This window comes from Callorhinus ursinus, unplaced genomic scaffold (genome assembly GCF_003265705.2).
Source record: "Callorhinus ursinus isolate GAN/ISIS: 27379988/994484 unplaced genomic scaffold, GSC_fseal_2.0 scaffold14, whole genome shotgun sequence".
NCBI lineage: Eukaryota > Metazoa > Chordata > Mammalia > Carnivora > Otariidae > Callorhinus > Callorhinus ursinus.
In genome coordinates this window covers 14,695,589-14,722,722 of record NW_027397076.1, presented here as the reverse complement: position 1 = coordinate 14,722,722, position 27,134 = coordinate 14,695,589, and the positions used below count along the sequence as shown (strand labels likewise).

The 27,134-nt window shown below is 44.7% G+C and overlaps 1 protein-coding gene across 3 annotated transcripts in view; it reads left to right on the top strand.

Annotated features, from left to right (window-relative positions):
• PLXNC1 (plexin C1) overlaps positions 1–27,134 on the top strand; it is a 147,147-nt gene that overhangs the window by 79,904 nt on the left and 40,109 nt on the right. For all 3 annotated transcript variants that reach the window (XM_073900505.1, XM_025881430.2, XM_025881431.2), the window contains 11 exons: positions 2,853–3,032; positions 5,603–5,690; positions 8,045–8,248; positions 8,368–8,553; positions 10,558–10,660; positions 13,600–13,701; positions 14,007–14,110; positions 17,785–17,823; positions 18,044–18,168; positions 19,451–19,649; positions 24,403–24,549. In XM_073900505.1, coding sequence (XP_073756606.1) covers positions 2,853–3,032; positions 5,603–5,690; positions 8,045–8,248; positions 8,368–8,553; positions 10,558–10,660; positions 13,600–13,701; positions 14,007–14,110; positions 17,785–17,823; positions 18,044–18,168; positions 19,451–19,649; positions 24,403–24,549 — 1,477 coding nt within the window. The remainder of the gene's footprint in view (positions 1–2,852; positions 3,033–5,602; positions 5,691–8,044; positions 8,249–8,367; positions 8,554–10,557; positions 10,661–13,599; positions 13,702–14,006; positions 14,111–17,784; positions 17,824–18,043; positions 18,169–19,450; positions 19,650–24,402; positions 24,550–27,134) is intronic.

Below are 27,134 nucleotides of genomic sequence, written 5' to 3'. Positions count from 1 at the left end.
GCATATCATTGTGACTATAATCTTTTCAAAGTATTGCCATGTGCCAAAGTGGGCCATTGGTCTGCATATTTTTTTTCTTTTCTTTTTTTTTAGTATCTTTTTTTATTATGTTATATTAATCATCATACATTACATCATTAGTTTTTGATGTAGTGTTCCGTGATTCATTGTTTGCGTATAACACCCCGTGCTCCATGCAGAATGTGCCCTCTTTAATACCCAGCACCAGGCTAACCCATCCTCCCACCGCCCTCCCCTCTAGAACCCTCAGTTTGTTTCTCAGAGTCTGTCGTCTCTTATGGTCTACATATTTGATAAGACATAATTTCAAGAAGCAGAATAATTTAAAGACCACATTTGAAGTTAATTGTGAGAGAATCTGTTTCCTCTTACCACCCAAAACCTCAGGGTGTTGCCTATTTGAGGTCTTGATTCATATCCATTAACAAAATCAAGTAGTTTGAGTAGCAAACATCTTCTTGAAGATGATCCCCTTAGAAAAATAGTTGCATACTTAGGACTTTGACAGTAAGATAGGACAGCTCTTCCAAGGTATCACCCAAAGTTGAAAAAAGAAATTTTCTGATCTGTTTTATTCTTTGTAGCCTTCTCTTCGTTGGATTGGTGTCAGGCTAAATAAACTAAATGGAACATGTATTAGTAGTTAAAGAAAAAAGACCAAACACCCCAACACAGATATCTGGTCAGTGTACCATTTGAATATCATTATTTCTATCACTTCTTTCCCCCTAACTCATCCTTTCAATGAAACTTTGAGAGAAAATAATTTTTCAGTGTCTCCCTGACATCCTTGTGCAAATGTTACCCCCAAGAGAGATGTCATAATAATAACACAATAGATAATTTGAGTTTTCTGCTTGTTAGCCTTTATAAGTTTGGTTAATTTGAAGTAAAAGACATCACAGTCTGTATGAAGTATAACACTGAGCTCGTTCTCATCATGGAAATGCATTGGAGACAATGTGCTGAAGCGTGGTGTTTTGGTTTTTAACTACTACAGCAGATTTGTACAGCATTTTAATCTGCCACACTTATTTACTGAATTTTCTGTTTTAATTCATTTGCTGCATATAACTGCCATCCTCCTCCCCCTCCTCAGAGTAAATTTGGGGTGCCTGTCATCTTGATGGAGAAAGCTGTTCATGGGTGGCTCTGCTGTTTACCAGAATTCTCAAGCACACATTAGCGGCTATAGACATTTTTGTGCCGTTGATCCTGGCTAAATACCTTATTGTGAAAATCTTTCATTATGTGTAGCAAAATCTGTGAGGTTAGACACCTGTGTGTTCACTGAAAGGCAATCACCTTCACCGGAAAATAAGTTGGTGTTCAGAGCATTACCCTATTTTTGACTCTTTATGCTCTCATTTCAATTCCGAATGTGTCTTGAGATACTGCAGTTATTAAATTAAGTGACTCAGAGGCCTTTCTGCATGTAGCATTTCAGTAACCACATCAGAGTGGTGAACCCAAGTTCATGAGAAGTAAACATAATACCCAGTTAATCCTATATCTGAGTTCATGCCATAATCCCAAACTCTTTTCATATGGTATTCTTCAAATGCCTAATTATTCTGAAGGGAAAAATACAAGAATAATAGCAGAATGACCCACATTTCCCCCCTCTCTCCTTCCAAAATTTATAAACAAGTCTGGATTTTAATGATCAGCCATTTTGCGATGATTTCCTAGAGCGTGGCTCTGAATATAAAGTTTAGAATGTAAATCCGAGGTAGTGTGACTGCACACTGACTCAGATGATTTTTGAATTTGCCTTATTGTTAGGATTTATTGTTACTACTTAAAAGGTGTGTGTGTTAACGTTAATAATCATGCACATATCCTTTAGTAACAGTAGATTCACACGTAACATACTGAGCATTATTCAGTACAACCCAGCCTTAATGATTTTTTGCTTTAGAGGCTCATTGTAGACATGATGTACAGAGGAAGTGCAGGTTACAGAGGGAATAATGTAGAAGGCTTTGCTTTGACCCCTGAAGGGTGTCGAAGGCAGGTCCTGTGGATGTCAGAAGCACCCAGGATATTCCCAACTAATTTCTCGTCTGGAGCTCCTTGGGAGGCAGCTTCGCTCTGATGCTGATTGAACCCCGAGACCCCTGGATTCTTGGCACAGACTCTGGTCATGGGCTCTCTGCTCTCCGAATGGCAGAATATTCTATCTGCCTGGGATGGGGTTCTACCCTTCTACCGCTCAACTGGAACTTCTCTTTTTTTAAGCTTTCCATTACAGAAATTTCCAGTCATACCCAAGAGTGAAGAGTGCATCAAACTTCTCTGTACCCATCCTCCAGCTTCCAAAACTTAGCAACATTTTGCCACTCTCGTTTCGTTTTTGGAGGGGAGGGATGGATGGTGGCTAGAGTAAGCATATCGCAGATGCCATATCCTTTCCCTCACACACACTTCAGTGTATGTCTCCAGCAGATGAGGGTAGTGCTATTCTCATACTCAGCCAAATTAACAGGAATTCCTTAATATAACTTAGTACCCAGTCCATGTTCCACTTTCTGTTAGGACTTCTTATGGGAAATGGTTACATCTCCTTTCCCCACTTCTAAGGTAAATGCAAAAACATAAAAATGCAAAAACATAAAAGAGACATAAAAATGCATAGAAGAAAGAGGACCCCTGCCCCAGATGATGCCCACAGTGGTCAGGGGCCCCTGATGAACCAGCAGTTGCCTCCAACTGTTCTGATAGTTTGTGAACTGTTGCAGTTCAAGTAAAATGCATACACAGTCATGTGCAGAAGCCAACTATGCTAAGCGTCTGGGTCCTTTAAGAGTTGTTTTTCTGCCCTTTTCTAGGATACAGGTTAGCCATGTGCTAAACGACACCCATATGAAATTTTCTCTACCATCAAGCCGGAAAGAAATGAAGGATGTGTGTATCCAGTTTGACGGCGGGAACTGTACATCTGTGGGACCCTTGTCGTATATTGCTCTGCCACACTGTTCCCTCATATACCCTGCCACAACCTGGATCAGGTGCTTTCTAGATTCGTATTTTTCTGTCTTTGTGTTTAAAGGGGTCATGATCTCAGGGTTGTGAGATCGAGCCCCACATCGGGCTCTGTGCTGGGTGTGAGGCCTGCTTAAGATGATCTCTCTCTCCCTCTGCCCCCTTCCCCCCAGCCTGCTCTCTTTCTCCCTCTCTTAAAAAAAGAAGACGACGACGAAGAAGAAGAAGAAAAGGGTCATATGCATAAAAATCACGGATTTCACTCAAATATAGAAATAATAGTCCTATGTAAATTCCTCTCACAGACCTCCCCTTTGGATTTATTCCTAGAAAACACACACATACCTGACCAGCAGTTGTCCCTGTGAACACTGTGAACATATCCTGCTTTCCTCTGAGCTGTGGCTGCCAGGAAGCTCACAGCTAAAATGTGTGTTCATACTGTGGTTTCTCTTCAGATTGTATAAGTCTTTTGCCTTTTAAAATGTTCGTTTCATTGAGGTACCTACTCTTAGCTTACGTTTCCGGTACAAATACACAACATCTCACTCCTGCCTGTGACACAAAGCTTCTCTCCTACAACTTTCATTTTATAACCTTTCGAGTAAGCTGTTTTGAATAATTCGAGGAAATATTGGGAGCTATCTAAATGAAAAGCAGTATCTACATTTCAAAGATACTCCCTCAGAGAGAGATTGACATTCCAAAATAAACTCTTCCAGATGACTCCAATATATTAAAAAAAAAAAAAATTTGTCTGCCTAGTTGAATTTAAATTCACATTCGGATTTTGGAATATAACCCTAAAGATATTTTCATAATAAGAGATTTCACCTAACACAGCATGAAGCTGATTTTCAAAGTACTGTCTAGATGAAAATGTAGATGAACCTTTGTTTTAAAAAAAAAAAAAAAAAGAGAAAAAAACCAGACGCAAAACACTTCCAGTCCAGTGTTCAGAGGCAGATGTCGGGATTGGTTTCTTCCAAGGCCTCTTTTCTTGGCTTGCAGATAAATGGTCTCCCTCTGTCTTCACCTTGTCTTCCCTCTGTGACTGTGTCCCAGTCTCCTCTTTTATGAGGACACCGGTCATATTATTGGATTAGGGCCCACCCCAATGACCTCATTTAATCTTAATTACCGCTTTAAAGACCCTGTCTTCAGATACAGTCAAATTCCAAGGGACTGGGGGGTTGGGACTTCAACAGTTCTGCCTCTAACCGTGGCATGAGAAAAACTGAAATTTCCAAACCAAGCCTCTAGCATTGCACTCCCCACTCAGGGTCTAAATCCTTCCTATAAATAAAACCAAACATTGACGTGGCACTCCCTACATGCCTTGTGTGTTACATCTAGTAACTCAGTTAATGGTCACAAAAGGAATAGCAACAGCCCCTTTAGCAGAAGAGGAAACTGAGGCATAGAGCATTCAAATCGACTTGCTTGGGCTCCCAGGCAGTCTGGCCCAGGCTGCTGTGCTCCAAGCCACCAGCGTTCTGTTTTGCCATCAAATAAGAGGCTTCTTTATTATCTTTTTAATTGAAGTATAGTCGGCCTACAATATTATGTTAGTTTCTGGTGCACAGCGTAGTGATTCGATTAGGCTTCTTAGTGTCCAGTCACCTGTGCTGTTCTTAGCCCGTGACTCTGAGTTATGCCTGGGCGAGGGTGAGACTCTGCAGTCTGGCCATCGGCCGAGCGTGCTCGGCTCTGCTTTCTAGTAATGGCGACAGGCTGGCATGAGGCCAACTCGACCCTTCCCCCTCTTGTGACTGGTTCGGGGCTTAATGTTTTCCTCCTGCCCTACACAAATTGGCCACCTCATGCTCACCTCGAGGTCTTGTCATCCTGGCTGGGCCCGGCTGGTGCACAGAGCTGACGTTCCCAGGCTCCTGTACCCTGGAATGACCTACATGAACAGGGCGGGGGCGGGGCGGGGGAGGATTGAGGGCAGCCAGAGCTGTGGACAGCTGTTTATTTCACATCTAATGACCACTTTGCTTATATGCGATTATGTGCTGAGAATATGTGAAATCATTTGGCTTGGTTTTGGAGAGAGAGAACGTAGCTGTTATTTATATGGCCTACCAAATGGGAATTTATAGTTTTAATGTCATTTATAATTTTACCTTGTCCAAAATGTTCCCTATCTCCCTAAATAAAGTATAATTGGTAGGTTGGGAGTTTGATTTTGAAAATTGTTAGAGTGAAGTATCTTAATATAGATTAAACAGCAATCAAACAAAATTCTGTTTAGTGAAACCTTTTCAGGGTATAGCCGATGATCTGATTATATGTGGCAACACGACACAGCAAGGCTCCAAATTCTGTAAAAGAACTTGGGAATTTTCCTAGAATTAAAACGGGATCTGATCTGAATTTTTATATTTATGTATCTTAAAAACTATACATTTGTGGCCAGTATCATTAAAAGACTGCTAGAATTGTCCTGCATTGGAAATTAAAATGTATTACTTGGCTCTCAAACATAACTGAGTTTAATATTAAGTGTGAATAAAGTGATAGCTTTGTTCATAAATGCAAAATGCCTGTATGTTTACTATGAAACTCCTATTGTTGCTTTTTCTCTTTGCAGTGGTGGTCAAAATATAACTATCGTGGGCAGAAATTTTGATGTAATTGACAACTTAATCATTTCACATGAGTTAAAAGGAAACATAAATGTAAGTCTTCAGCTACCTTGTAATAATAGTAATTTTCAAGGATGATGTTGTTTTCATCACACGGACATCTCTTGGGGAATATCTTTTATTTCTGTGCCTTTGTGATATTACAAGCTGTTACCTGTTGGGGGATATACACCATCTGGGCTATAATGGAAATAATAAGACCTTCTCCTTGCGGTGGAGTATTTCCGACCGTGGCACGGAGGAGAGAGGAATGAGCTTGGCATGACAAGGCCTGCCATTTCCGCCATGTGGGCTTTGTAGGGAGGCACTTTAATGAGACAGTGTTTAGGAACACGTGTGAAAATGCCTTGTGAGGGGCGAAGGTGAGATGTCCAGAAGAATAGCAGTTCCGCGCAGTCGGTGGTGGAGTTCCCGTCGTGCCCACAGAGCTGTGGTGTGGAGGCCAAGTGACCTGCCCAAGTCCCAGAAATCTTGTCATATACTCCTGCTCCTGCTGTTGTCTGGCTTGGTCCCTTTCCTTCTGGCCTGGCGCCCTCTCATCTTGCGTGTCCCCACACAAGGGTCCGGTCCCCAGCCCTTGTCCACTTGCTGCCACCCACGGGAGTCACGGGAGGGCCTCGTCACACAAAATGATGCATTTCAGATACCGGCTGGGGCCTCCGAGTACACTCCTACACTCTTCTCGAATTCTCTCCCCATTCTCTCTTCCCCTTTCTCTCCTTCCTTAACGAGAGATGTGAAGGTAGCAGCCTCTCCGGGCCCCACCGGACCACTTCATGCCCAAGCTGGCTGGTCTGCCCGTGCCCACAGACATGGCCGTGCTTGGGACCAGTGTGGGTTTGGGCCTAGGCACAGACAGCCTTCCTGAGTCACCCTTACAGCCGCGTCATACACACATCCGCCTCCTGACACACCCAGCGCCAGTTCCAGGCCTCACCTTGTATCTGATTCTAGGCCCCGTCTCCACAGTGGAAACACACACCGTTTTTTGGTTCTTCATATTGCCAGAAATGTGAACGAGCTATCCAGGGCCAGACGGGTGTTAGGGGGGAAGGAGGTTTTGTTTGTCTCAGCCCCTTGCATCGGATCTTCCCACCTATGGCCTCTTCCTACTCTCTTTTCTTTTTCTTTCTTTTTTTTTTTTTTTTTTAAGATTTATTTATTTATTTTTATTTGAGAGAGAGAAAGAGAGCACATGGGGGTGCAGGGCAGAAGGAAAGGCAGAGAGAGAATCCCAAGCAGATTCCATGCTGAATACGGAGCCTGATGTGGGGTTCAGTCCCACAAACCCGAGATCATGACCTGAGCTGAAATCAAGTCCAACACTTGACCAACTTAGCCACCCAGGTGCCCCCCTGCCCTCTCTTTTTAACGCCAATATTAGAAAGTAAAAAACAGGTAAACTCCCACCTGACAAATTTTTTTCACAAGTTTTATTGCTCTTTGTTTTTTTGTTTGTCTGGTTTTTTTTTGAGATTTATCTTTAAGCAATCCATACCAAATGTGGGGCTCGAACTCCCAGCCCCATGGTCAAGAGTTGCACACTCCGCAGACGGAGCCAGCCAGGCGCCCCTTATTGTTCTTCTTTAAGACCTTTGTCAACCTCTTCTTTTCCAGAGGCTTTCTCTGTCCATCTCTCTGCACCCCTAAAAATGACAGTATTTATGGTCTTTTTTAAATAAATAAAGCTGTGAAGCAGGCCACACTTTCTGTACTCTTTCCAGCCTTCATGCTCTGCATTTTCCTGGGGGCCCACATTGTCCCTTTTGCTTTTGTTTCCCTGATTTCCTGTTAGGCCTGCAAAACCTTTTCCTCACTTGGGGTCAGTGACTTCCGCTAAGCGCCAGGGGACGTTCCCCGACAAGGAGGGATACAGCCAGCGGTGGTGTGCAGCTCCCTGCGGCCTCCCTGGGGGATGGTCCCCTCCCTGCCCGCATTTCCCAACCCACCTCGAGGGCTCGCAGGACACACAGACCCTGCAAAATCTTTGGTGCCGAGTGTCCCTCTTCCGCTAGGCTCCTTCTCTCTGCACATCCCTTCTCCATTGCATGACCTCTGGCTGCCCCCATTACCGCTAAGAGTGTTCGCAGTGATAGCAGCTAGGGTTCCTTGAGTGCTGACTGGGTGCCCGGCATGATTCCAAGCATTTCTGCACATGTAATCCCATGTAATTTAGCCCCCATTTAGTTTAATGAGCCCTCATCACATTTAATTTGATTTCGGGTTCATTCAGCCCCGTAAGGGGAGGGTAGTATCACTCTCCCCATTTTGCAGATGAGAAATTAGGAGCACAGAGAAGTTCGGTTGTCCGGGTCACCTCGCTCCTCCATCGCAGGGCTGGGGCTCGGTAATGAAGTTGTTAAAAATGCTCTTTTCTCCTCCCTCAGGTCTCTGAATATTGTATGGCGAATTCCTGCAGGTTTTTAGCCCCCAGTTTAAAGAGTTCAAAAGCACGTACAAATGTCACCGTGAAGCTGAGAGTCCAGGAGACCTACTTGGACTGCGGAAGCCTGAAGTATCTTGAGGACCCCAGGTTCACAGGGTGTCGGGTCGAACCTGAGGGGGACACAGAACTGGAAGTGAAAATTCAAGTATGTTTCTCACTTCCTTCGGGTGGGACACGCCCCCCGCCTTGATGGGCAAGGTGTGCTTGTATCTGTGGGTTCCCTTGGGTGCCCTGATTTCTTCATCTTCTCTTTGTTCTTCACAGAAAGAAAACGATGAGTTCAACATCTCCAAGACGGACATTGAAATCACCCTCTTCCATGGGGAAAATGAGCAATTAAATTGCAGTTTTGAAAATATTACGAGAAATCAAGATCTCACCATCATCCTTTGCAAAATTAAAGGCATCAGTAATGCGAACAGCATTGACACCTCTTCCAAGAAAGTTCGCGTAAGTCACCTGACACTCCTACCTGTTGGTTGTACCTTATTTGGGGCCCTTCCTCGGTGACACTGATGCCAGAATGGCATCTGTTATGGATCTTTAGATCTTCGCTTTAAATAGCAGATAAACAAAGCTGCTGTTGCAGACGCAAGCATAATTCCTCCAAAATAGCAGGTGGAATCCATCCATGGGCCCATTCGAATGTCAAAGCACTGAACACACCATTGTCTATACTACTAATGAGTCTTGATAGTTTTGTTCTAGCCATACATTTAGACTGTAGCACCTGCACACAGAATCTCTAGACCACGGACGAATGAGCTATCATTCTTTTGCCAAATGTAGGGATGACATGTCTTAGCGGAAACCCAGCACATTCAGAGTAGCGTCCGATTCTGATGGAGACCACATGATCTCTGGGCTGTGGGCTGCTTCCTCGGTCATGGAGTCATGCTTGCCACAATTCATCTCCTCCTGACATGTTTGAGGGTCCCATCAGAGGTATATTTATGTCCCACAATAAAGACGTGAGACCCTTGGGAACAGAAACATATTAGAAGTCTTTCTTTATGGTGTTCATGCCATATGAGGCTCTCCACAGTCTATCCCCCCCCAAAATGCTTTATGATTTGTAGTCATAAATATTGAATAAAGGTCAAGAAAAAAGAACATCAGACTGTAAGACCAAAAAAAAAAAAAAATGTATTCATGTCCCAGCTGCACCAGCTAATAGCTGCATGGCCTTAGGTAAGTCGCTTGGCTTGGCTGAGCCTCCAGTGGTCCATCTGTGTGGTAAAGATGGTACTAATTATTATCAAATCAGTCACGACAGCTGAACTCACAAGTGCCCCCACATGTCACACCGGGTGAGGAGTGTAACGCTAGCAATCTCTAGTCGTGAAATGGTCCCTGAGGTCCTCTTCCATGATGGGAACACAGCGAAGAAGAAAACAGACCCCACGTTCTGCCTTTGTGGGGGTTACCTAAAGACACATGGAGTGAAGAAAGTAAATGAGAACGTGTGAGGTGGTGGTGATCGCCATGGAGAAGCATGAAGCAGGGACAGGCAGTGCTGCAAGGTGTGCGAGGGTGGGCAGCCAAGGTCTGTCTAGGAAGATGACATTTGAGTAAGGACCTCAAGGAGGAGAGGGAGTGAGCCATGGGCTCTCTGGGGTAGAGGGTTCTAGACCTGCAGGTTGCAAAAGTCTTGAGTCAGGAGACGGCCTGGTGCATATGAAGAGCAACAAGGAGGCCAGCATGGCTGGAGCAGAGGGAGCAAGGGGGAATATTCAAGGAGGCTGGAGAGTTACTGGAGGGAGCAGGGAGCTGGGCACCTGGGTGGCTCAGTCGGTTAAGCATCTGCCTTCAGCTCAGGTCATGATCCCAGGGTCCTGGGATCAAGTCCCGCATCGGGCTCCCTGCTCAGCGGGGAGTCTGCTTCTCCCTCTGCCCCTCCTCCCTGCTCATGATCTCTCTCTGTCTCTCTCTCTCTCTCTCTCTCTCTCTCTCAAATAAATAAATAAAATCTTGGGGAAAAAATTAAAAAAAAAAAGGAACATGTGAGCCATTGCGAGGGCTTGGCTTTGAGCTCTGGGAAGCCACTGGAGAGTTTTGGGAGGACTGCCATGAGCCACTCACTCAAATGATGAAGTACATTTAATCTTCACGACAACCCTACGAAGAGGCACTATCTACATCCCACTTTAGAGATGAGGAAAGTAAGGAAAGGATGGCTGAGTTAAGCCTCTAGGGCAAAGAGGACTCAGTTCTAAAATCTCCAGGTATAGTCCTGTGCCCCTCAACTGTGACATATCTGAAAATCAGGCACGGTGAATGTTCTCAATGTGCTCAAGTTCACACAGCCAGTCTGCCTGAGCTGGGACTTGAATTCATATATCCTACCTAGCTTGTCACCTTTTTGTATCCTGGGGAAAACGATTTGGAGGAAAAAGTGTGTACATAAATGTGGTGCCCAATTCAATTGAGTCTAATGACTTTCTGTCCCATTAGGTCAAACTGGGAAACTTGGAGCTCTACGTCGAGCAGGAAACAGTTCCTACCACTTGGTATTTTCTGATTGTGCTTCCTGTCTTGCTAGTGATTGTCATCTTTGGTGAGTGCCCTGTTTGATTTTGTCAGAGAAATGATTCCCTGGGGCCTCTCGTCAGGCAGGCAGACTCTCAGCTTTCAGGGGCTGTTTGCCTCAGTTGAGTACTGATGGGTAAAAACCCAAATCACAACTTTGGGAAAGGAATCATAGGTACACGTTGAGGGCTTTCTAACCATTTTTTAGGATTCCTCCTCAATACAAAGCTGGATTGCAAAGATGGCGTCTTGTTTGAGAAATATAGTCCAACTCACTTCCCCAGTACTGTGAATGGCGATTACAAATGTCCCATTTATGTTATTCCTTCAGAATTCCTCTGGCATTTTGGACTTTCACAATCTGGTCATCTCCTCCTGCCTTCTCACCTCACCAAACACCACCCCCTGCTCCCACCCCAGCTCTGCTTTTCCTGGCAGAACTATGTTTTAGAAGCGTGATATGTACCATCTATTAAAATATCGCAAGGCTCATCCGAGCACGATGATCCCAGGGTGGTTGCTCGCTGGCTGAATCCGGCCCAACAATCTGTTTTGTTTGGCCCACACAGCATTTTTTTCTTAAACTGTGAACTAGTTGATGGCATTTTAAAATTAGGTGGGTCACCTATGTTGTATACCTGAAACCAGTATAACATTTGTGTCCACCGTACTTCAGTTAAAAAAAAAAAAAAAGTTGATTCACATTTTTAAAAATATCTCTTGAAAACTTGAAAGCTCTGGATCATTGGATCTCCACTTTTCCATAGCATCAGTTTCCTGGAACTGAATAACAGCAGCCCCTTGAGAGAGCATGTGGGTACTGGGGTTTTGCTGAAGTCCCCACCACTCCCTGTTGTCTCCACCTGGGCCACGTGACTCATCTGCCTTCCTGGTCCCTGTAGCCATTTAGTGTGTGACCTGGTTCTGAGCAGCTTTTCATCCAAAGTCTGGTTCCTCTTGTCCATCTCAGAAATAGAACTTCTCTCCACTAACTAAGAGAACACTTCACATACGTTGATTTAACACAGCCTTTGCCTCTCCAGTGCTCTCTGTTACTGGTTGCTACTGTTTCCTTCCATGCACTCCTTCATTCATCCACCCCCGCATCCACTTACCTTGTGTCTATGAACACATGTTGGGTTCCTGATAACTGGGCAAGCCTCTGGAGCTGGAGAGCATGAGGGAAGGCTTGGCCCTTTCTCCTGGTGGGTTCTCAGTGCAGAGAGGGAAAGACTTCTATGTGTGATTAGCTGGCCCAATGGAATGAATTCATTTTGCAGAGGCCCTCTTTTGCCCTGCTGATGATCATTTCAGGTATTTTCTTGGGCTTCTTCTCCAGTTGACCACCCCTGTTCTATAGCTGGAATCCAGAATTGGGCTTGATATTTTAATAATGTCCTGGCTGGCACTGGCTTCAAGTAAGGAGATTACTTATAAATTCTAAATGCTGAGCTCTATTTTGAGAATCCGCTGGTGTTAAGCAGCTGTAGACACCAGTCTCCCCATAGAGTCCTCTCCACTTTGTGACTTACTAGAAGCCTCTGATCTCTTCCTGTGCCGTGTGTGACTCACCCCTCCCATCCCCACACTGTGTCATAGAGACTGTGCTCTTTATGGTGAGGTGGCCTCAGTTTGACCCATGGCTTTGGCTTCATCGGTAGCTGCAGAGCCCTTTAAAATTTTCATCCCCTTCTTGCCGTGATTCCAGGCCAGCATGTGTGACCAGCAGCTTGAGCAGGTGTAAAGTGTACAAATATTTTAACCCATCGGTCACGTCATGAGTGAAAACACGAAGCACCCTGGCCTAGGCCTGCCACCTTCTAAACATCCTCACTGTGTCTTCCCCTGGAGATGTCAGCCATCAAAAACCCACTGCTGGATGGATGTGGCTGCCTCATTCCCTTTGCCTGCCCTGAGCCCGTGTAGCCTGAAGTGTGGCCCGAGGAACGCTAACCCCAAATCACGCTCCTGGAGAAAGGGGTTCCGTGGTCACATAAATTTGGAAATCACTGTGCGCCTCATCCTTTTTTGAAGATGCACATGCATGTTATGGTGAAGACTGTTGACTTTGTGAAATGGTCCAGTGAAGAACCCTACTGAGTTTTGTTTCCTCCAGGATCATTCGTATCTACTGGTAGTGGGTCCTTTTATCACGAAGTTGCTGTTAAAGGAGGAAAACCTTTCCAGAATAATAATGTAGTTGACAGTTGTTGAATGTTCTTTTTAAAAAACAACTTCTGAATACTTTCTGTGGGTTGCTTCTTGCAGTCCTCTCAACATCACAGTGAGGTGTGGGCCCTTTGACAGATAAGGCAGCCAGGCACAGAGATGCTAAGGAACTTACTTGAAGTCACACAGCTCATAATTGGCAGAGTGGGGATGTGAACCGAGAACCAAGCCTGTTCAGGGCACTGTCTCAGTAAGAAGCACAGTTAGAAGCAAGACGAAGTGGGGAAAGAAGCCATGTCCCAGATCCGAGGGCTCATTGTGGACCTCTCCACATATCAGCCAACTTGATCTATGCAAGTCTGGTTTACAGAGCGTGGATCTGTGATTTCCTTCTGCAATTGTGGCTCAACTTTATTTCTCCAGGGATGTTTAGAAACATTGAAAAAAGAATGGAACAATATCAGCGGCCTGTGGCTGCAGGGAAACGTGGCTTATTTCATTACTTTTCAGCCAGCTGGGATCTTTGGTTACAAGTGGAGGTTATTTGATTTAGTTTTTACTTTAAGGTGGGTAGTTTTTTGTTTTCCTGTTGCACTTTAGCATCTTCCTCTTTAGAGTGACTCCTCACTGGGAATTTTTCCTTTTATAAATTCCACCTCTTAAATGCTGTTCTTTCTCTCTCTTCCTCTGTCTCTGTCTCTCTCTCTCTCTGTAAAAGAAATGTCAAGGTTGGCTTTGTTTTCCTTTTTGTTTTTTAAGTTAACGTGTCAGTCTGACGCTAGATCTCTGTCTCCTCAGCGGCCGTAGGGGTAACCAGGCACAAATCGAAGGAGCTGAGCCGCAAACAGAGCCAACAGCTGGAGCTCCTGGAGAGTGAGCTCCGGAAAGAGATACGTGATGGTAGGCTCCAAAATTTTATTTGTGGAAAAACAAGCCTTTTTTTATCATCTCCTCTGCCCACCCCCCCCCCAAATGGAGCTGGCCACAGTAATGAGAACTGTTTGTATAATAGAAGACATCTGAGCGGCAGGGTCTAGGCCTGGCTCTGTGTTTATTCCAGCCCTGCTCTGCAGCCAACCAAGTAATTATCTATTGTTTCTTCTTTAATGAAAACCAAGGTCATTCTCCGTGTTAGACAAAACAGCAGAAGATCTTATCCATTGTTTGTGGAGTTAAAATATTGCTCTTGGGATTCTGTTTTACAGGCTTTGCTGAGCTGCAGATGGATAAATTGGATGTGGTTGATAGTTTTGGAACTGTTCCCTTCCTTGACTACAAACATTTTGCTCTGAGAACTTTCTTCCCCGAGGTAAAAGAGCATTGATCATATTCCTAAGGTTGAGTCTTGAATAATAATGAAGGTGCTTGTTGCTATCGCCAGAAGAGGTGTTTGCTTCCAAGGCAGCTGTAGATAGTGTGCTTGGTACGAAATAAGGGCTTAAGCCTGAGCAGAGCCGGGAGAAGGGTAATTATTAATTGGATTGATTAGGGTATAAAGCAGTGATGGGTCATTGACGATTATTCTTTGTCCACTAACAAAAACCTAGGAGGGACAGAAGTTCAGAGTGATGATTTTTGTTTTATTTTACTACCTGTTTAGAGCTGAATTTGTAGTTGGGAAGCAAGCTAGTTTATTTAAAAATCAATAAATTGTGGGCTGGCCAATTTGTTGTGTTTATCTGCATGACTTCCATTGCAGCTACTAGATTATTCACTATTATTTCTCAATTGGAAATGAAAAGTACTATGGGCCGAGAGGGAGGGAGGGAGACATGTATAGACTTTGAGTTGATAGCAGCCATTTTTTGCAGTGTTGAGTTCTTAATGGTTCTCTCCAGCAGTTGTTCTTCTGCTGATCAGCCCATATCATCCTCATTTCACAGAAATATCTGCACGAAATGATTGATTAACCCATCCTGGGACTCCGAGGAGCAGTCTCCTTTAATCCTTTGGGTTTGCAGTCTCGCTCTGTTCTGATGCCTCCATCTTCTCCCCTACCCACTCAGCCTTCCTCCTTTACACTCCCAAGTCTTGAGCAAAGGGCACTCATCTGCCTGTCGTCACCTCCACATCCTGATGCTCCGGCTTCACCATGCTGCCCTTTTTTGTCCAGAACAGGTGACCACAGAGGGGCCCAGCCTCTGGAACATCAACACAGATGATCATATTTCAATCTAGACTTCTAAGCAAAGCCAGGTCAAAACAGAGCTGGTATCACCTTACCAGAAGCTTCTCAGCTACATTTGGCCAGAAGCCTAGAGTTCAGAAACACAGACACATGCAGTAAGCAATTTCCAGTTTCTCTATAATTCTAGAAGCAGACACCATGATATGTGATGCTGTGTCTGGAGGTTGGGATACCTCCATAAAGCACCCGCCATTTTTTTTTTTTTTTTTTTTTTGGTCCAAGACTTACTGTTGTAAATCAAGGAGGCTAGAAGGCTATAAATAAGACTTCAGTTTTTTGTGCTTGTACAATACACTTTTTTAAACTTCTCCTCCAAGAGTGCCAGGCAGCAAGACTTGTATTTGCCACCTCATTTATCCATTTCTACAGCAGAACACCACCTAGGGAGGGAGGTCAATTCCCTGAATCAGGATGACTATGCAGGACATTGCGAGTCCTGTTTCTCAGCTATCTGAGATCCCCATTAAGAATTTAATAGCAATAAAACAACAGAGATTTCTACCATCAACCTGAGGCTTGTGTGGGCTTTTACAGTCAATGATTGCTCTTGAGTGCTGAAGAGAGTAATCTGTGGCCTGAAAAAGAAATTGTCCTATATTCTAAATTCAGTAATCAAGAGCAAGATAAGTGATGAATGCAAAAGACACTATTGCAAGTTGAGTGTTTTGAGGGGGGAAAAAAAATCCCCAGGAAAAATGCTGTATTATTTTAGAAGAGAGATACAGTTGACCCTTAAACAACACAGGTTTGAACTGCATGGGTCTGCTTATACACGGATTTTTTTTTTTTTCAATAAAACAGTACCGTCCTATAAATGTATTTTCTCTTCCCTATGATTTCCTTAGTAACATTTTCCTTTCTCTAGCTCACGCTACTGTAAGAATACAGTATAGAATACAGAAAACTTATAAAATATGTGTTAATTGACATACAAAAGATGTGTTCATTGTTAAGGCTTCTGGTTAGCAGTAGGCAATATATTAGTAGCTAAGTTTTGGGAAAAAGTTACATGCCAATTTTCGACTGTGCAGAGGGTCAGCGTCCCTCACCCCCCTCCGCCGCATTGTTCCAGCCAAACAGACTTAACTCAGGGTTATGAATAATCTTGAACAGCAACTGGGAAAACCAGGAAAACTCAAGTCAGTAAAGGAGAGGACCAGGAAAAACAGGCATAACTATCAGAACCCTAGCAAGACCTAAGTTAAAATTGAATTTATAATGAAAGATATAGAGGATGGAGGAACATAGTCTGTGATGACAGCCCCAGCTGAAATGCTTTCCAGGCTGCAGATCCGTCCTTGTGTCAATTAGGCCCTTTACTGATGGATCAGGGGCCACATCCTCTAGGCCCGGAGGTCGGCTGGTAGACTGAGAACTTGAGCAGTCAACACCTACCAGACAACAGTAGACAGAACCAGAGGAAATTGTAGGTTCACAGAGGCCAAGATATTCCCAATTCCTGGCTCTGTACCGGGTTTTTGGCTCTCCAAAGCCTGCCTTTTCATTGTATTGACTGCATTGTTTTGCTGAAAATAGGAGGAGAGATAAGGGTGAGCAGTGCATCCTATCTCCTAGAAGAGGGAAATTTAAATGAAAGGAGGAAGGAGCTTTAGAAAACAGGGAGCCATGGTGGCATTTCTCTACTTAAGGTCAGGAATCAATCTGTTTAAAATGTCTGTCCATATCAAGTTGGTTCTGCAGAAAAATGTTAGGAACTAGAAAATGCAAACCCAGGGTATGATTTTTCTGCCTATTACTAGGGGAGAATATGACCAAAATAGTTTGAGGTCTTCTGCTTAGGCTAACAGATTTGAAACTATAAAGCAAAAATTCTCTGCAGAAGAAATTTACTTTAACGAGGTATAAAAATAGCCTAAAGTTTCAAATATTACCCCCCAAAAAGAGGAAGAGAAAAACCTGAATGTTCAAGTTTTTATTTTCATTCTGTTGACTCATTTAAAGTGTTACTCAGCATGCTTTTAAAATTTAATCCTTTAATTCCAAGAAGACTTATGATACATTAAAAAGGGAAACTCGAATTGAAAAGTTTATATCCAGGAGCAACATAGCATAGCACATAAAAATAATTGTAGAAACCAGCAGGACAATAACTTTGTGATCTAGTTTGCCATAAATTAGTGATGAAAGCAATAAACATAGCTGAGATAGAACTTACTGTGCACATGTGCATTTTCTTTTCACACCAAGCTTAGGAGATGGGAGTCATGAGCAATGTCAGGCACAGAGAGGTTACGTAACTGTCCAAAGTCATGTGACCGGTAGGTGATAAAACCAAGACTGAAACCCAAGTAATTTGGCTCCAGATTTCTAACTGTTAACCACCCAGCTCACCCCGTCTCCATAACATTGTCTCTTGAGACAGTGGATACTACTAAGCTAAGGCTTGTAAAAACTTATGGACACAACTCAGTATTTATCCCGAGAGGGCAAACTGCTTAAGGAGGGATCTGCACATTCGCATAATTTTCTTTACCACTTCTTTCACTTTTGAGTCTGTTCTTTGAAAGTGTGAGATGCCTTCCTCTACCAAAAATGGGACTGATGCAATGATAATGATTCTTCTTAGAGGCCTTCAGAATTCACTGGTGCTTCTTGAGAGCTGAATAATTATTTATTATGTATTAGAGGATATAAAATGAACATAAGCCCAGGGGCCCTTCAGATTAGCAAACAGTGTCTCTACTTTATTAAAACGGACTTGGGTATTGTAACAAAAATACACTATTCATTTCCTTTGGATGTTATGAATAATAAAAGTGTCTCCTTCCTCTCAGTCAGGTGGCTTCACACACATCTTCACCGAAGATATGCATGTAAGTCTCTAAGTTTTCATTTTTAGCCCATGACTGCCTGACTTTCATAGTGTCCTCATTGTCATCATCATCTCCATTATTGAATTTTTGTGAGTTTTTTGGAATCATGGATTCAATATTAAATCATTGTCTTGGAAAACCCATTGTGGATCTACCTCCTAACTTTAAGTTTCTAATATCATATCATATCATATCATATCATATTCATTTTTTTTTCCAGAACAGAGATGCCACTGACAAGAATGAAAGTCTCACAGCTTTGGATGCCCTGATTTGTAATAAAAGTTTCCTTGTTACTGTCATCCACACCCTTGAGAAGCAGAAGAACTTTTCAGTGAAGGACAGGTATTAGTCAATTTATTTATATTTTGAAAGTCTTTAAATAGGGAAAATAAAAACGTGAGCTCCTTATTTCCAAACTGCAACCTGAACCTCGTATCCACATCCCTTGAAAATGTGGATTTATCCAGAGGCTGTTTGGTCGGGGTCATGAGGCCATGATAGCTCTATTTCGGATCACACGACCCCAACACATATTCTGTTTTGAAGACACACACACATACACTACCCCACTCCAAAAAAAAGCCCTGAAAAACCCCAGCACCAAGAAAAAACATGAGTCCTGAATCAAAAAAGCAGAAGTGCTATTTTCTATCTTTAAAACACCTAAACATTTGGGAAAGACATTCACTTCTTGTTTACCACTCTAGTTTAAAGTCTAAGAGCTGAAAACACACAAAATGTCCTGGGGTGAACACTGGTGCATGGTTTTTATGAATTGAGGACAAAGGTGGTTGACCTAAGACATTAAAAAAACACACATGCCCACAGGACAGCACCCCACTGCCCCTCAGCTTCCGTGGAAACTCCCATCAACATCAACTTAGCCACGGCTGATAGTTAACCTCATTAACTGAGGCTCTTTTTTTATGTGCTTCTTTGTCATCTGTGTATCTTCTTTTTTTCTCTCTCTCTGTTTTATTGAGATGGAATTGGCATATAGCACTGTAGAAGTTTAAGGTGTACGGCATAATGATCTTCCTTACACCTAGTGCAAAATGATGACCATAATGAGTTTAGTTAGCAACCATCATCTCATACAGCTACAAAAAAAAAAAAAGAAAAAAATAAACTTTTAAGATTTACTCTCTTGGAACTTTCAAATTATGCAGCAGTGTTAACTCTAGTCACCATGTTATACATTACATCCCTAGCATTTACTTGTCTTTTAATTCGAAATTTTTGCATTTTGTCCACCTTCCTCCAACTCCCCCTCCATTCTCCACCTCTGGTAACCATAGATCTGATCTCTTTTTCCATGAGCTTGGTTCTTTTTCTTTTTTTTTTTAGAGTCCACATAAAAGTGAGATCATACAGTATTTGTCTTTCTCTGACTTTTTCATTTAACATAATGCCCGCAAGATCCATCCATGTTGTCACAAATGGCAAGATTTCATTCTCTTGTGTGGCTGCACAGTATTCTGGTGTGTGTGTGTGTGTGTGTGTGTGTGTGTGTGTGTGTGAATACACATATACCACATTTTCTTTATCTGGCCATCTGCCAGATAAAGACAGTGGGTTGTTTTGATGTCTTGAGTATTGTAACCAAGGCTCTATTTTTAAATAGGTGTCTGTTTGCCTCCTTCTTGACCATTGCACTGCAAACCAAGCTGGTCTACCTGACCAGCATCCTGGAGGTGCTGACCAGGGACTTGATGGAACAGTCCAGTAACATGCAGCCTAAACTCATGCTAAGACGCACGGAGTCTGTGGTAGAAAAACTCCTCACAAACTGGATGTCTGTCTGCCTTTCTGGTTTTCTGCGGGTAAGTGTCACCTCCCTTGGCAGTGTCAGAGGTAAGACAATAGGTGGTTATTTTTAGCTGATGTCTCTGCCAGGATGAGTCCTGAGCACTCCATGGTGTCAGCATTTAACCCCTTTTAGACATGGTCCTTCCTAGGAGCACATGGAGGGGAAGATAAAATTGTTTTTGCTGTAACTGGCCTATGCAAATGCAGTTCATTTAGACTTTTTTCTCTTTTAAACAATTTTATTGCGGTAAGAACAATTAACAAAAAGCCTACCCTCTTACCAGATTTTTAAAGGGTCCAAAACAGCGTTGTTATCTGTAGGCACAATGTTGTACAACAGATTTCTAGAACTTACTCATCTTGCATAACTGAAATTTTATACCATTGACTTTTGAGCCCATCTTGACATCATTAATTGACAACCAGAGCCCAGGAAATGTGCTGAGTGGAAGGCGTATTTCAGATTGTGAAGAGAACGCGATGCTTGCAGGGTCTCTGAAGCATCTTGGAAATACCCATTTACCTACTAATACTGGAAGCTAATTAAACTCAGTTCTAACTAGTCATTCCACATTATTCCATTTGTTTAGCAAGTCCCCAAAGAGCCACCCATCCCTCGAGTTTCCTTTGTTGGAGTTATTGTTTGAATGTGGTTGTAGTCTGATTGAATCTTAAAATTATTTTTGAATGCCAACTTGGTGTAGATCCCGTGGGTAAGGAAGTGGGTCTTGGAGCCCACTGCCTGGTCTGCATCTGGACCCCGTCACTCACTATAGGAGGCTTCTGCACCTCTCTGAGCCTTGGGTTTATAACCTGGAGCCCTGGAAGAAGACTATCTTAGGGCCGCTCTGAAGCCTAGATGAGAAAATGGATGCAGTGGCTTAGCACCAAGTAAGCACTCCATAAATGTTGGCCGGTACTGTTCTAAAATATTAATAGGACAAGAAGAGTGTTCTCTTGAACCCGATCTTCGTTCAGCCCCTCTGAGGCCCCTGGTACAGAAGGTTCTTATCCTTCTTTAATTTCACCAGCCATCCAGATTCCAGCAAAACTGCATAATTGTGTATTTGTAGCTAGTTCCAAAATCTAATTAAACTTTGAATAAGATACACTGCTACGCCACAGGTTTTAACAGTGCTACTTAAGTTTAGATCCAAAAGCAGCACTTTAAATAGACTGTGCTTAGTTTAATGTTTAATGCAATCTTACAAGTAGATGCACAACATTTTTTTTTTTTTTTTACCAACGACTTCCTCTCCCAAGGCACTACCCATTTATTAAGATTAATGAAATCTGCCTTATTTTCTGTTTACTTGGTATAAATCATCATACGCTTTGGGGAGGTATTGAAGCAGTTATTTCTGGGGTGAATATTTTCGCTTTCCACCATCCTTGCTTCAGCCACAACGGCATCTAAACAGAGGTGGCGGGACCCACACCCAGTTCTGGGTCTTAGTCTCAAAAGTCTGATTCTTGCCCTACCAGTGCCACTGAAATCAGAAGCCCGGGGGTGGGGCCCGAAAATCCATGTTTGCCAAGCTCCTCCGGGTAATTGTATGTGCCTTACATTTGAGAATCCTGGGGTAGTAGAAAGAGCACTACACTAGGATTATTGGTTAGAAGCAGCAGGTTCAGGCTCTAAAGTCATCTCAGCTCCAGTTAGCTGTGTGTCTCTGACCCTTTTCATCTGGGCAACTGTTATCTACTCATGGAGTGAAGGGCCTAGTCACTGGTTTTAAATTTCTTCCCAGCTCTTTCTTGAGGGATCTTGTGGTTGGAGCCTTGCCCTTGTTGCCCTTGAGCCTTAAACGGGTGAGATGTTCCAAAAATCTGGGCCCTCAGCCCAAACGGCTCCCTCAAACAGAAGATTCTGGGTCAAGATTTTGCAGTGCTGATTCAAGAGTATCTTGAGCACTTGAGATGGTGAGGGGTGGCACGCTTACCAGGAGGAAGTGACTTTGAGCCGGCCAGAGATGCTTTCAATTTCTGTGGAAAAATTCCCGCTGGTGCAGGGGGTCTGACTTCCCACACCGGGTGCCCAAGGGGATGTGGGACTCAGACAGCCTTGGTCCTTCTGCCCTATCCCCCAGACATTTGCCTAGATGCCACTAGCTCTGTGACCCCCAGGTAACCTCCTCTTCAGAGCTTCCAGGGCTCTGTGAGTGAAGTAATAATACCAACTGCCTTTACTGAGCATGCCAGATATCATGCGAAGAGTTTTGTTTACTTTTTCTCACTGAATCCTCTCATTTGATCCTGTGAGGTAAGGATCGTTATGACCATTTTGCACTGGGGGGATTGGGAGCACTCGGAATGGATGTGCCTTCCACCAGATCCCACAGCGGGTGTGGGATGGCACCAGGGTTTGAGAGCTCCTAGCTACTACCTCCCCAGTGAGGCAGGCACCTTCTTATGGGCTTAGGGAGGATTTAGGGATGGAACGAGATCACAGGCGTGAAAGCCTCTGGCTGAGCCAGAGCCAGAGTCTAGTCTCACAAAGGAAAGGAAGGTGAAGGGGCCGAGCTTAGTTACCATCCCAGGAGAGGGAGGGCAGGCGTGGTCGTCCGGTCAGGTGCACTTGGCCACAGCCAGCCCACCCGCAGAGCTGAGTGTTCCCTGCTCTGTAAGACGCCTAAGCCCCCTGCAGGTATGACTGAGGACTCGTGTTCCATAGTGATAGAGAAACCTCATGGTTTTCGAAGCCGTCCCCCATATCAGAATCCCCTGGGAAGGTGTTCAAACCACAGATGCTCAGGCCTCGGTTCCAGACATTCTGGGTCTGTGGGTCTAATGGAGGGCCCAGGCATCTGAATTCTTCATGGGAGCCCCAGGGAATTCTGGCAGTGATCACCCAGGGTTAGAACCGTTTAAGACAAAATATCACTTCTCTCAGTCTGGTTGCACTCTGGAGAATTCTGGGGAATTTCTGACTACAGAGCCACTGAGTCTGTAGCTGCCCTTGCACATAGCCCGGCAGAGCCCACCTGGCCCCCAACTGCACCCTCGGTGGCCCATCCAGCCCACGAGGACACTCACCCCTGTCTCTGATGTGTGCTGGAGGGAAAAGGAGAAGTAGAAGTTCTGGGTTTGCAGTCAGGACATTACCCCAGGGGGCAGAGGGAAAGAGAAGAGAGCAGTGTGGTTGTGAACCACAAAATAAAGGAAGTTTCCCATAAGAATTAAAATGTTAGGTGCTAGTCCCAACACTCTCCCCACCTGGGAAATTTTCGAACATTCCACCTCTGTCCTACACTAAGGAAGAGACTCAAGGATATGTCAGCAGGGAAGAGAAAAGTGGTGACTATCCCACACCAGCTGTGGGATCTGGGGAAAATCACAGCTATTCCGTGTGCCCCAATGCCCGCCCTGTGCAAAATGGTCATAACGATACTTATCTCACAGGATTAAACGAGAGGATTCAATGAGAAAAGGTAATGGGAAAAGTGACGGGAAGCCAGTGGAGGGTGGGGTGGCAGAAGGGGGCCAAAGGAAGCCCTGGCACTGGAGAGGGCACATGTTCTTGCGGGGAGGGGATGGGACAGGCGGTGGGGAGGTGGGACGCCAGGAGTCTTACATGAGGTCTCCACTTACTTGGTCAGGGCGGAGCAGGGGAGAGAGCTAACGGAAGCCTCCTTTGCAAGCTGGGCCGTGAAGCTTGGCTGGAAACGGTCCTTCCAGCCTCAGTCGCTTGGCTGGCTTCTTCATCACGAAGGGTTTGACTTCTGGCCCTAGCTCTCCCTCTTCCACATATTTGGTTAATGTCCGTTGATTGTAGACACTGATTACCTGGCGAGTGTGCTGCTGCCGACCCAGGGCTGCATGCTCTGGGAGGCTTCTGGGGAAGCAGAACACACAAGCCTCCCCCGTGAGCTGCTCAGAGTCCACGCAAGTGCAGTGTGGCTACAGGTTTGAGGCATCTCACTGACCATGAGCAGGCGAGCACCGGTTGAGGAGCAAGTGCCCATGGCAGAAGTTTGGAGACAGACGCCATCGGGATGGGCCGAATCCCGGGGACAAGCCTTCGAGCAATGGACTTGGCTCCGGTCCAGGGAAGGGAGTTCAAGTGCATCAGTGGCCGTGTACCAGCCAAGGTGCACAGCCAAGGTGTCCAGGGGAGTCTGTGCACCCCCGGCTCAGCAAACCACAGCGAGCTGGCCGGGATGGCTGCAAGTTGCGATAACTAAAGGCCACTTCCTTCATTAGAAGCTCTTAACACCAAAAAAGCATCCTCCTTGGCAAATGTACAAAATGTTCTGACATTTATTCTGGTTACCAAGGCTAATTGTTGTGTATTTTTTAAAATGCCATTTATTTTTGGTTTGCTCAAAAAGGCAATTAAATATGAATGTAAACGAAGGTTAAACCTCCGCATCTACTCTAGGCATTAGCCAGCTGATGAGCATCAGTCTGCCATATAGAAGCTGAAACATAAAAGAACCATCCGCAGAGGAGTTCATGTTGCTGTTGACTGTAAATGCTGGGAGTCTGTGCGCGGGCACGGGCGTGCGTGCGTGTGTGTGTGTGTGTACGCGCGCGCGCGGGCGCGCGGGGGCGCGGGCGCGGGCGATGGAGAGAGGACGCGTCTCCTGAGTTTTGCACCCAATCCTGAGCGGAGCAGTGTGTATTTTCTTGGGAGTCTCATGTTGATTGTTAGAAAACACTGCCTCCTGCCTCCTGTCGCACTGCCATAAACTGAAACTTTTAACTCTTTGGAAAGTACAGTGGCTTCCGCAGACAGCTGACTGTCACTTTTGTGTCTCTTCCAAGGAAACTGTTGGAGAGCCGTTCTATTTGCTGGTGACGACTTTGAACCAGAAAATAAACAAGGGTCCTGTGGATGTAATCACTTGCAAAGCCCTGTACACCCTGAACGAAGACTGGCTGCTGTGGCAGGTTCCAGAGTTCAGTACTGTGGTATGTTTGTGACAAGCCTCCCCCCAGCCCCGGAAAGAAGCCTGGCTGGGAGCTCGGTGGCGGGGTGGGGGCAGGCGGGTCACTTAAAACAAAGCGATATCATTCCTACTGCGGGAGGCCTCAGACAATGAGTTAATTAAAAACAGTAGTTGATAAAATATTAACACGTGTTCACATAATAGATTTTAATTACTTGGGGGGGAGAGAATTGTAATGATGCCTGGGGTACTCATCAATTTCCAAAGATTTTAATATCAGGATAGCTTATAGCTTTTCAGCATCGTCAAAGGAAATGCAGAGCACTCCCTATTCAGCACTTATAATTGCAATCAGAATTTCTCAAACGGCTCTGCTCTGGAAGACAATGTGTGAAGATATATTTCAACCAAATTGAGGCCGTCTTATTTTAGAACGATAACAAGACAAATTCCACTGTGTTCCCCGTGCAGTATGACACCCTTACTTTATTTTCATGGATTAGTTACAAATGTTTGGTGTCCCGCACTTAATGTTCTGTGATCTCATAGATATTTTTAGAGGAACGCTGTAAATCACTACCAGGAAGATGATTGCCCGGCGGCCACCCATCCCCATCCCCCCACCCCTTCCCTTCCTAAAGGAAGAGAAAGACATTTCTTGCACATTCACAAGTTGTAGGGAGAGGGCCAAGCGTGACAAGTGTCTCCAAAATTACTTAGGCATTTTCTGTGCTTTTCCTTTCATAGAGACTGGGGAAAGAGATCGCTGTCATTTGGTTTGATCTTTAGCTTTATGGAGACTCGGGGCTTCTTCACAATCTTGTTAGTGGAGAAGGGGAAAAAAGACAGTGGGGTTTTGGTATGACCCAGTAAGGGGGCTGAGTTTCCTGTGGCTTAGCTCTGGAGGGCGAGACCTGTGGTATCATCCTGGAAGAATTCATTCCCTAATTGGAGAAGGCACCATGTCGCTGTGTGCTCTGGTGGGAGAATAGTCCAAGATCAGCTGTTTCCAGTTCTAGGTCACTGCCAGATGTAGTTTACCCTCCGCTGAAGACGGTACCCTGCTCAGCTGCCATCCACAAGCCAGGAGCCTGAGTAGAAAGTTAACATTTCTTATGTTCCGATTTCTGTGTATGTAACTGTCTGTGGCCAAGAGGAGGTGAGGAGCAGTGGTTCTCAAACTAGCCTGCAGCAGTGAAGAGCACAGACTCTGGCCGGGCACACTTGCAATCCGCCCCTGCCCATCTGTGTGACGTAGGGCGAGTTTCCAAACCTCCCTGTGCCCCAGGCTCCTCGCCTGTAAAATGGGGAGGATGATCACTGTGCGGGTTTCACGGGGGCATCACAGCGGTTAAGAGCATTGACTGCCGGGCGCCTGGGTGGCTCAGTCAGTTAGGCGTCTGCCTTCGGCTCAGGTCATGATCTCAGGGTTGTGGGATCGAGCCCTGAGTTGGGCTCCATGCTGGGCATGGAACCTGCTTGGGATTTTCTCTCTCTCTCTGTCTCTGCCCCGTCCCCTGCTCTCATGCACACACATGCTCTCTCTCGCTCTCTCTTTTTCTCTCTCTCAAAGAAATAAATCTTTAAAAAAGAAAAAAGAGATGCAGATCCAGACAGACCAATGCCCGGGTCTTCCGTCGGGACTGATGAAATCAGAACTGCTGGGGACGAAGGCCAGGCATAGACAGATGTTTCTTAAACACCCCAGGTAGTACCAACGACCTACAGCGTGCATGGAGAGGGCCCCTGGGTGTCTTGGAGAATGAAAGACAAACTTTGCAACAGGGCTTGTTGATACCTTTCCTTACGATTGTTGGAGGACAAATGCAGGGCCTTGGTCCCACCCCAAAGATGTGTATGCTTTTACTTTGAGACATTTTGGAAGGCCCACAGATTCCCAAAGAGAGACATGTGCGAGTGTCTGTAGGTTGGGAGAGTCACGTTCATGAAAACGTGAACCCCGACAGGAAGGAGAGGAAAGTAAGAGGACCAGACTGGGGGTGGGGCAAGAAGTCAAATGCCTGAAGCGACTTTGGAGGTTTGAGTCCTTTTTAATGCTTTACATGGCAGCACTTTTTCCGCCTTTCATTCTGAAACATTATTTATTTCACAGTCAGTTAAGACCATGTGTTTCAGATTTGTTAACTCTCAACTGTCATCAAAATGTTTCTTGATGTTGAAGGAATTCATGTTGACTCTTGGAGTCTTTTTTCCTTTACAGCCCCTGGGGAAAAGGCGAATGGGAAATTATGATTTTAGAAATCCAGATAAATCTTGCTTTTCAAATGCAGATTTGCCAGTAGACAGAGACTAGAAAAGGGGTGGGCCACTGGTTTCTAGGGGCCTTGCTTTGAAAATGATTTTTAATGCCTTTTATTGTACCTGTCTCAACCTGTCTGTTTCATGGTAGATGGTTATATTAGAACCTCCAGAGGAGGCGCAGGATCGGGGCCATGCTTGTGTGACAAAATGTTAGCAGAAGGTCAATATAAAAAATTTAAGGTTTTTCATTTCCTTTCAGGCAAGTTCCCCCAGTCTTAACCATCATATTACAATTTTTTTCTTCCTCCCCCTCCCTCTCCCCCTTTCTCCCTCCTCCCTCCCCCT